General features: G+C 44.8%; 1 protein-coding gene across 2 annotated transcripts; it reads left to right on the top strand.

The window, feature by feature from the left end:
• Nucleotides 1-500: 500 nt before the first annotated feature.
• On the top strand, nucleotides 501-3,540 carry CFAP97D1 (CFAP97 domain containing 1). Of its 2 annotated transcripts, none has more exons than XM_044250399.1 (5): nucleotides 501-624; nucleotides 1,143-1,213; nucleotides 1,493-1,611; nucleotides 2,893-2,948; nucleotides 3,449-3,540. In XM_044250399.1, exons 1-5 carry the CDS (start codon nucleotides 501-503, stop codon nucleotides 3,538-3,540), a joined length of 462 nt encoding a protein of 153 aa, XP_044106334.1. The 2 variants fall into 2 exon arrangements, with proteins under 2 accessions (XP_044106334.1, XP_044106333.1); XM_044250398.1 differs by lacking the exon at nucleotides 3,449-3,540 and adding an exon at nucleotides 2,005-2,128 and having other exon boundaries at nucleotides 2,893-2,949.
• Nucleotides 3,541-10,882: the final 7,342 nt, after the last annotated feature.

Here is a 10,882-nt window from a genome sequence, read left to right as displayed (position 1 = left end):
GCAGCCTGTTGCTTTGAAGTTCAGATTCTTCATCTGCAAAACGAAGAAATTGCATGAGCTTCTCACTAAGGCCATCTTTCACCTGCCCCCATGAGCTTGGGGTCTCACACCTCGGGAGGATCCACTGTGGTGGAGAATCCTGAGCTTACAGCTGAAGGTGTGTGAGCGAGCCTGGACTTCTCCATCCTCACCCCCACTTCGCACCCGCACCCGGAGCCTTCCTACACCTCCCAGCACACCACACCTTTTCCCCCTGCTGTTGGGGGCATCCACATGTCAGGCAGGTTCTGAGTCTTGTCCCCCATCTTGGTTTGGACCTGTGTTAGCCTTCAAACAGAAGTCCAGGGATAGCCAGGCACGTTCTGTCGCTCCTCTTCCTTCCCCAAGACCTGTCCCTGATGTCATAACGGGGTAACTATGACAGCCTGTCGTGGGGACAGCTAACTACCTCACAGAGGAGGCTGGGTGCCTCATTTCTGAAGTGAGACTAGGAAGAGAAGATGAACAATTCCCTGGATTATCTAGCCTACCCTGTAATCGTCTCTAATCACAGACAGAGCACAACCTTCAGGAAGAAACTGGACTTTGGCCACTATGTATTTCATAAGAATAGAATACAAATAGGTATGTGGACCGTTGGGGTGGGACATCTGCGATTAGGGGTTCTGGAACGGTTGGCCTTAGAGAGATTGGCAGTAAACCAGATCACTACTGGCTTTACAATGATACGACCTTATCAGTTGGCTTGGGTCAAGAGGACGTTGGCATCCGTGACAGATTTATCTCCCAGCAGGAGTTCAGTGGTTGGAAACGCTCACTTAAACTCTTTTAAAGCCGGAGTAAGCTAGAAAGAGGCTAGGACTCCAGCTCCCAATAGGCTAGTCATACTGGGAAAGGACGCAAAGGACATTTATCTCTGTTTTACTTGTTCTGGCCCTCACGTTCTGTTATTTGTGCTAAAAACTCTTCAAAGATGTCTGTTTGGGAAATTAAGCGAACATAAAGTCCCTGAACCGGAGTAAGGTCAGAATTCAACATCATCCTGTTTACTAATAGGGGGCAGTTGTCTAGAACGGGAGCGGGTTTTCAAGGCAGCTAGGAGGACCCCTCTACAGTAACGTGGCTCTCTTTTACCCTCTTAGTGAAGGCGACCGTCGATACAAAACCTCCAGTGGCGCACACACATCACATTTTGAAACTGAGCAAACTACAGGTATTGGCTCTTGCCGTCTGTGGATGTACTTTATTGATTTTTATCTATGTCCCGAAGAGGTCCGGTTTCCCAGAGCCTCATAAGTACCCTCCTCCTTAACAAATCCAGAGATTTCTTAAGACTCTCTGCCCTTTGCACACCAGCCGTCCCTGCGCGCTCCTCCCAGTCTCCACTGCAGCCCTCGATTTGCCCCTTTCCCACCATCCCAGAGGAGGGTGATGCAGAGCGCCGGGGGTGTTGGCCGCTGTCACCACGGAGGGGGGCACGGTTTCTTACCAGGGTGAACAGAAGCGAATTGACAAAATCGAATATGAAAACAAACAACTGTGTCAGAAGATTGCAAATGCCCATCGTGGTCCTGCCAAGGTGGATTGCTGGAACGAGTATTTTTCCAAGAGGTAGTGTTCTTTCTCCTTTCCTGTGTTTGGGAAGTCAGTCGACTTTCCCCCTTGTCGGGTTTTAGTGCAAGGTTCTCCTGAGCAGGAGGCATCCTAGAGAGAAGGCATCTTGATGGGAGACCAAGTTAGGGAAAATGAGAACTCTCCAAAACAAGGTCCAAGCTGCACCCAGGCCAATAGAGTAGAATTCTCTAGGGGACATCAGGGTTGAGAACCACTGATAGGAACCTGCCAGTGTTGTGTACGGACCCCAGAGTGTCGTCTGGTTCAACAGGTGTAGGGGGTCTCAGGGCTCAGTGGGAAGCCCTTAGGCAGCCTGGGTTTATGACATCACGACTTCATCCAAGAGGGGATTTTTTTTCTCCAGCCATCTCAGGATTTTGTGTTTTTCAGCTTAAACAGAGAAACAAGGAACCGGGAACTCGTGAGAATCACCGTGGAAAACCAGGGCATTCTGAAGAGGCTTGGTGATCGCAAACCCCACTATGACCGCAGGTTGTCCGAGATGGACTGGCAGGCACGTGGTTGCTCTGTGTGCCTCCCTTGCGCCTGCGCAGTGCATCTGTGTTCAGAGTAGAGTCAGTCTCAGAAGGCATTCCTTAAGCAGCGAAGGGGAAGTCATGCAAAATGCAGCAATTGGTAAAAGAGAAACCACCCAGAGCCAACAAAACTAAGGACAGGAGGGGCGCCTGGGTAGCTTAGTGGGTTAAAGCCTCTGCCTTCAGCTCAGGTCATGACCCGGGGTCCTGGGATGGAGCCCCACCTCAGGCTCTCTGCTCAGCAGGGAGCCTGCTTCCCCCTCTCTCTGCCTGCCCCTCTGCCTGCCTCTCTGCCTACACTTGAGATCTGTCAAATAAATAAAAAAAAATCTAAAAAAAAAAAAAAAGCTAAGGACAGGAGCTAATCCATTTGCTCTCTGGGTAGCAAAGCTGCCATGTATCAGTTTCAAAAACTATCTATTGGCATCTTCCGTCAAGCTTTAATTCATTAAAAAAAGAATGTGCAAGCAAGGAGGAGGAAGGGTACATGATTCAGCGTGCGGTTGATTTCCTTCATTTAGGAACCAACTTTCAAGAAGGAAAATAAAAATAAGGAAAAAGCCTTCTGTGGTGGCTTTTTTTTTCTTTAAAAAAAAAAAAACAAAAATAAACAAACAAACAAAACCCACTCCCTGACTTTTGTCTGTAAGTATTCTCTAAGCCAGCCTTAGGAGCTAGACCTCCAACTTTAGCCCCCGCCCTGTGGCACTGACAAAAATCTTTCTGATTTTTTCCCTTCAAGAATTCAAGGCGCTATATCAAAAATACAACAAGATATCTTCTCTCCCGAGATGAATAGGTATGTCTTAACATGGCTGCTTCTTACTGGGAAATAAGTGATCACGTTTGATAGCAAAGCCCTAAGAGCCGTACGGATGGAGCATAAGGGACCCAGTTTTAAGGGGATGGATTTTTGCCCTTCTGTAATATAACAGAACTTAGAGCCCTCTGTTTCCTCTCTCCAAACGAGTAGGAAATGGCTGGCTTTTGTCATTAGCCTTGAGTCTCTCCATGAGTCTAAGGGGAAGTGATTTGTTCCAGTAAAATATAAACAGGAGGTCTCGTGATTTTCATATTGAGTGAAAGTTACATTACAGGTTTCTGTCACTATTCAAGTACTATTGTGTTGGCATTTTGTATTATTTAACATTATTAGGAATGACTAAGTTGTGTGTGTGTGAGTGAGTGTGTGTTTTGCCCCTGGGGAGAAGGATAAATGGACACTCAGGCTTTCCAAAGTATAGTTCCATATAATTGATATTTCTCCATTTCTCTCCCTCTTTTCTCCCTGAAAACAGGGTTACTCACCATGGAAAAGATACAAGAGAAAGCCCTAGGATTTCTTAGCTGCTTAGAATTTCAAGACACTCCTAAGTGGCTGAATGCTTAATCTTAGGATGCTACAATAAAGCTTGGAACATAAAATGAGTAAGTTACATTGAAAGTATGTACCCAAAGGCGTTGAGTCCCATCCCAAAATGGAGACAGAGTCGGGCAGGCAGAAGGCAGGATGCAACAAGCATTTTTATTTGGGGCTATAAAAAGGAGTTTCTATGAGAGCGTAAGAGAGAGAAATACCTTTTTAAAACACACGCCATCGGGGTGCCTGGGTGGCTCAGTGGGTTAAAGCCTTCGCCTTCGGCTCAGGTCATGATCCCAGGGTCCTGGGATCGAGCCCCGCATCCGGCTCTCTGCTTGGCAGGGAGCCTGCTTCCCTTCCTCTCTCTCTGCCTGTCTCTCTGCCTACTTGTGATCTCTGTCAAATAAATAAATAAAATACTAAACACACACACACACACACACACACACACGTCATCGTCAGCATCCTAGAGGGGAGGAAAGTGGGGAAAGATGACCCAGCCCTAAGTACAGCTCTGTCAAAATGGAAAACAGAAGCACGTGATAAGATTAAGGTTCAGACAACACAGAGAACAAATGCCATTAGTCTCTCTGTGAATACACAGCATTGGAAAAGAATGCTTCATTGAAGTTTCCGTGTACTCTGTTCATTTATAGGGAGCAGCAACAGTGAATGTGTCAAACACATCTCAAAACATAGGCAAGACAACGCAGCTTGAGGGTTGTGACTGGTCGTGCTGGGTTTGAGCCTGACATTTTAAATTCTTTATGAGAGAGGGTAGACCTTAAGTGTTCTCATCACAGATAAACTTTCTATTTTAAAATAATTAGATTCACAAGAAGTTGCAAATAAATGTTTGGGGGTGCGCGTGGGGCTGGTGGACTTCTTCACCCTTGACACAGCCTCCCGCAGAGTTAGCACCTGGTGTAACTGTAATACATATCAAACCAGGAAGCTGACATTGGTACAATCCATACAGTGTATACAAATTTCACCAGTTATGCATGCACTGGTGTGTGTGTGTGTGTGTGTGTGTAGCTCTCTGTAGTGTTATCAGACGTGTAGCTTTGGGTAACTAGAGTCACATTCAAGGTACATAGTTGACTGTACCATCATCAAAAGACTTCATGGTACCACCCCCCCCTTTTTTTTGTTGTTTTTTGTTTTTTTTTTTAGATTATTTATTTATTTATTTGACAGAGAGAGACCACAAGCAGGCAGAGAGGCAGGCAGAGAGAGAGAGAGGAGGAAGCAGGCTCCCCGCAGAGCAGAGAGCCCGATGCGGGACTCGATCCCAGGACCCTGAGATCATGACCCGAGCCGAAGGCAGCGGCCCAACCCACTGAGCCACCCAGGCGCCCCCCACTTTTTTTTTAATTTGACAGACAGAGATCACAAGTAGGCAGAGAGGCAGGCAGAGAGTGGCGGTGGGTTGGGGGGCGGAGAAGGAAGCAGGCTCCCTGCTGAGCAGAAAGCGGGATGTAGTGCTGGTTCCCAGGACCCTGGGGTAATGATCTGAGCGGAAGGCTTTAACACACTGAGCCACCCAGGCACCCATGTACCACCCCTTTTAATGACAGCTCCCCCTTCTTCCCATTCCTAACCATGGGCAGTCACTAATCAGTTTTCCATCTCTGTAATTATGTTATTTCATGAGTCTTACATAAATGGGATCATGTGGTAAGTATCCATTCTTTTGAGCCTGGCTTTCTTAAATTCCATCTAATTTCCTTGCGGTTCATCCAAGTTGTGTACAACAAAAGTTCATTCCATTTTTACTGCTGCATAGTATCCCATGGCATAAATGCACCAGGTGTTTTGGAACCACTTAACTGTTGGAGGACATTGGGATAGTTTCTAGCTTTTTTGACTCTTATGAATAAAGCAGCCATGAATATTTGTTACAAGATTCTGCATGAAAATAAGTTTCATTTCTCTGAGAGAGACACTTGAGAGTATAATCTGGGATGAACACTTGAGAGTTGTATGGTAAGCCCATTTTATTTTATTTTATTTTTAAAGATTTTGTTTATTTATTTGACAGAAGGAGAGATCACAAGTAGGCAGAGAGGCAGGCAGAGAGAGAGGGAGGAACAGGCTCCCTGCTGAGCAGAGAGCCTGATGCAGGGTTCGATCCCAGGACCCTGGGATCATGACCCGAGCCAAAGGCAGAGGCTCAACCCACTGAGCCACCCAGGCGCCCTGGTAAGCCCCTTTTAAAAGGAACCACAAATCTGTTTCCTGAGTGGCTGTACCATTTACATTTCCACAGTGGATGACTGATTCCATTTCTCCACATCCTCACCAGCATTTGATAGTTTTCATTTTAGCCATTCCGATAATGTGCATGGTGACATTTCCTATGGCCCTAATTTGCAATTCTCTGGTGATTAATGAAGTTGAACATCTTTCATAGGCTTACTTGTCATCTGGATGTCCTCTTGTGTGAAATGTCTGTGAATGTCATTTGCCCATTTCCTAACTGGACTGTTCATTTTTTTAAATATTGAATTTTGAGAGTTCTTTAAAAATTCTAGACCAAATCCTTTGTTGGATATAGGTCCTGCAAAACATTTCCTCCAAGTCTGTAATTTGTTTTTCCTTCCTCTTAACAGAGTCTTTCATAGAGCAAAGTATTTTTATTTTGATGTCATCCAGTTTGTCAATGATGAAACTGTTCTGTGTTTTGACCATATCGATAATCAATTGATATCAGTCAATCAATCCTGGTGACACTGTGTCATAATTTTGCCATGTGCTACCCCTGGGGAAATGGAGTAAAGGGCACACAGGATCTCTCTCTATGTTATTTCTTACACCCATGTAAATCTCCAATTATCTCAAAAAGTTTAAAGAATAAATCCTATGTCTGATTATAAATTCATTATTCACTGGTTCCACTTGATCTCAGTTTGAGGAATCACCTTCATCTAGATTCTTCTCTAGAGATACAGGTTAGAAACCTGGGAGTCATCCTTTACTTTGCTCTCTCTTTCTCCTTCTCCCAAGTACATCATTTTTTTTTTTAATTTTTAGAAGATTTTATTTATTTGAGAGAGAGAGCATGAGCAGGGAGAGGGGTAGTGGGAGAGGCAGATGCCCCCCTGAGCAGGGAGCCGGATGCAGAACTCAATCCCAGGACCCCAAGATTATGACCTGAGCCGAAGTCAGACAATTAACTGGCTGAGCAACCTGTGCGCTCCAGCTCTGCCTACACATTTTCAACCCAGCGCTCGTACCGCTAAGTGTCTGCATATGCTATTGTTAATTTTCCCTCATCTGAGAATGTCTTCACTTCCCTTTCGCTCCTTAAGGGTAATTTCATCGCATATAGAATTCAAGATTGACGGTTCTTTGCTCTCAGCACTCTATAAATGTTGCGTGACTTCTGTCTGCCTCCATAGTTTCCTTTATAAGCAATACTGAAATAGAACTCAAATTGGTGTTCCTTCCTGGTTGTTTCTCCCTGTTTTTCAGATTTTTTCTTAGTCTTTAGTTTTCAGAAGATTAGCTATGATGTGTCTTCTTTGGTCTTAACCTACTTGGAGTTTATTGGCTTCTTAAATCTGTAGGTTTCTATCTTTCACCAAATTTGGGGAGTTTTCAGCCCAAAAAGTTTGAATACTTTTCAGTTCCACATTTCCCCTCTCCCAGGATTCCGATTTTTCAAACACTGGTCTTTTGTTATTGTTCCTGATCCTTGTCTTTTTTTTTTTTCCCCTTCCAGTCTGTTGTTCAGATTGAGTAAATTCTATTGATCTGTCCTTAAGCACTCTGCTTTGATCTTCTGTCATTTCCATTCTACTACCGAGTTCATCCAAATTTTACCTTTCACAATAATTTTTCATTTCTGTAATTTCCATTTGGTTCCTTCTCATAACTTCTATTTCTTTGCTAAGATTTTCCAGTTCAAGAGAATTTGCAATTGCCTATTGAAGCATTGTTATTACAACTGCTTTAAAATCCTTGTGAGATAAATTGTAACATCTGAGATATATTCTAACATATCAGTATTGGTATCAGTGGGTTGTTTTTTCCTTACATTGTTGTTTTTCTGGTTTGGGGTATGATGAGAAATTTTCTATTGTATCCTGGACTTTGGGGTTATTATGTTAGGGATCTTTTTTTTTTTTTTTAAAGATTTATTTATTTATTTGACAGACAGAAATCACAAGGAGGCAGAGAGGCAGGCAGAGAGAGAGGAGGAAGCAGGCTCCCCGCTGAGCAGAGAGTCCGATGCGGGGCTTGATCCCAGGACCCTGGGATCATGACCTGAGCCGAAGGCAGAGGCTTTAACCCACTGAGCCACCCAGGCGCCCCTGTTAGGGATCTTTTAATTTTATTTACATCTTCTAGTTTAGCAAGTAGGAGACCTGCTTAGGTGTAGTGCATTGTTTTTCATTATTTTTTTTTTATGGGCTTTAGTTCCAAGGGAAGTTCATTTCTCTTTCCTCTTTCTTTTTTTTTTTTTTTTTTTTTTTTTAGTTTTATGGTTTTATAAACACAAACACGATATGCATATAAGCTGTCTGTCTATGCGTTTTCTTCACTGTGCCACCAGGCATTGGGATTGGCTTCTCTGATGACCAATTGGGTTATTCTTTCTACCATGGTCTTGCAGTTCTTGGATTGTGACCAATCTCTGCCCAGTGAGATTTGTTGCCCATCAATAGCATTTCAATCTCCTTGATGTTGTGGACTAGGGACTTCCAGAAGCCACTGGGCAGCATGCATTCTGTTTCCCTGTTGCTCCTGTAACCAATGCTGGGCATCAAGATCTGGTTCTTGGGGCGCCTGGGTGGCTCAGTGTGTTAAAGCCTCTGCCTTCAGCTCAGGTCATGATCTCAGGGTCCTGGGATCGAGTCCCACATCAGGCTCTCTGCTCACCGGGGAGCCTGCTTTCCTTCTCTCTCTGCCTGCCTCTCTGCCTACTTGTGATTTCTCTCTGTCAAATAAATAAGTTCTTTAAAAAAAAAAAAGATCTGGTTCTTGATTCTTCTGGGCACCATATTGTCAATGCCTCCGGGCTTCCGCTGGTTGCACTCATTTTGACATGCCAGTCTGACAGGTGCCGAAGAACTTCTTGGTCCCTTGTTAAGCTCCTCAGGCTTCACCAGAGGTCTGAGGGTGGCCATGATGCCGAGGAAGATGGCTGCCACCAAGCCAGGCAGCCCTGAGGAGGAGACGGCAGTGCGGTTTCTGACCCCTGGCAATACTGTTCTGGTCTGCATTGTTCTGTGGGTGCTGCTAGGGTTCCTGCTCAGTCCCTGCTGGTATCTTCTGTGGTGTCAGAAGGTGCCTCCTTGGATTGCATGGTATTGTGTCCTTCGTTTTTTTCCTTTTTTCTTGTTTCCCCCCATCTTCCTCGTCTACGTCTGTTGGTGGCTCTGGGTTGCAGGCCCTTCAGAGCTTAGTCCAGGGTATATGGCAGATGAAAGGAAAACCCAGGAAAATCCCCACATTGTTGTTCCTCAAGTCCTGAGGTCCCTAGCCAGCCCACCATTGTCTTTCTTTCTTTTTTTTTTTTTTAATATTTTATATGTTTATTTGGGACAGAGGGTACACAAGCTGGGGCAGGGGAAGCAACAAAGAAGCAGGCTCCCTGCTGAGCACAGAGCCCAACACAGGACTCAACAGAGGGCTCAATCTTAGGACCACAAGACCATGACCCAAGCCAGACACTTAACCTACCAAGCCACCCAGCAGCCCCCTTACCCCCCACCATACACACACACACACACACACACACACACACACCAAACCATCATCTTTCCAGCTTTCAGTGTCCTTTTATCATTGTTTTTAAACTTCCAAGGTTTTCAGTGGTACTTAGAGGAGAAGGAAAATGTGATTCTACACCATCTTGTTCTGAAACCACAAGCCTGACTTGAAGGAAGCAATAGATTGAGACTATATTCAAAGGGCAGGAGGAAAAAAGTAGAGGAAGAAATTGCCTCACATCAACTCCTCCAGAAAAATGCTGCTTATTGGTTCTGACCTGGATGACTTACGACTGGGCTTTGGGCTTGTGCTGGTGTATTGTCATTAACTAAATCACCAAGGGCTGTCGCTTTGCTAGGGATAATCCCTGTGACTGGCGGGGGGTGGGGCATCAGAGATGAGACACTGGGTAAATGGATGTAAAATTGTTAAAGGCTACACTCTTGATGTATGTACTCAAATATGCAAGGGTAAAAGCATGATTGGTTGACATTGATCCTCGCTAAGCGCTGCCTGAAGGATGGATGGTTGGAACTTTCTTAAAGCCCCCTCTTGCAGAGAGTGGAAGGGATGGCAGAGGAGCTTACGAATTGCTGGATCAAGGATGGCAAACAGGATTAATTCACTTGCTCATTCTGCCCCGTTGGTAACTGGATAACTTGTCCTGAGAGATCCCAAAGCCGTGCCTAGATTCAGCAGGCGTGTCATGTTCAGTGAGTCCCATTGGCCACTGATAGGATAATGGGCGGTGGCAGCAGATATGCCCTACCCACTGAACATCCCCAATCTAGAAGAGTCCTCTAGAGCCCACATTCTTTTTATAGACACAGAGCTTACCCAAGTTTAAAAGCTCATGGGGGGAAGAAAGCTGTATCTTGAGGGGTGTGTAATAAAGAGATTTCTTGGTATGGGGGCTCAGAGCTTTTGCCAAGATTTTGCCCAGGGGTTCAGAATGTATGTAATTCTAGCTGGAATGGGACTGGGTGTATCATTTACACACACCCCACCAGTATCTATGTGTAAACAAGTGTGTGTGTGTGCATGTGTCTTTTAACAAGACTTTTCCACTTTTTACAAACAGCATGAACACTTTACAAATAATCTCTGTCTCTGGGGCCCTACCCATTCTACTGTCGCAGACCAACAGCAGGTAACAGCTTATCTCAGGGGTAGGGAAGTTACTTGGATGGGAAGTGAGGCAGGCATCCCACTTCCATGCCCTGCTTCGTGATATGCACAAAGAGAATTATTACCATTTTATCTGACAATTGCATAAAAATATTCCAAAGCCAAAAACGCCTGTTGAGTAAAATGACAAAGGGGAAAAAAAAAACCAACTGGTGTTCAACCCCTCTGTCCATTGGAGGAAAACCCATCCTAATGGGATTTTGCTAAGAGTCGGTTAGTATCTCTCAAGAGTCATTTTGACTTAATTGTTTTCAGCCTCAGACCTGACTTTAGATCCTGGCTCTCCCATATAATACAAACAACTTTGTACATGTCCTTCACACTTCAGGACAGTTGTCCCAACCCCCACAACCTACCCCCACTCCCGCTGCTATTTGGGAAAACTCGAGACTCATTTCACTTGTTAAGGATCTGTGCGTGATCAGTGCAAAGAAGTCCTTATCCTTTTGCTAGAAAGATCTGA

Source organism: Neovison vison, chromosome 5, assembly GCF_020171115.1.
Source record: "Neovison vison isolate M4711 chromosome 5, ASM_NN_V1, whole genome shotgun sequence".
NCBI lineage: Eukaryota > Metazoa > Chordata > Mammalia > Carnivora > Mustelidae > Neogale > Neogale vison.
This window is presented reverse-complemented; position numbering and strand designations above follow the sequence as displayed.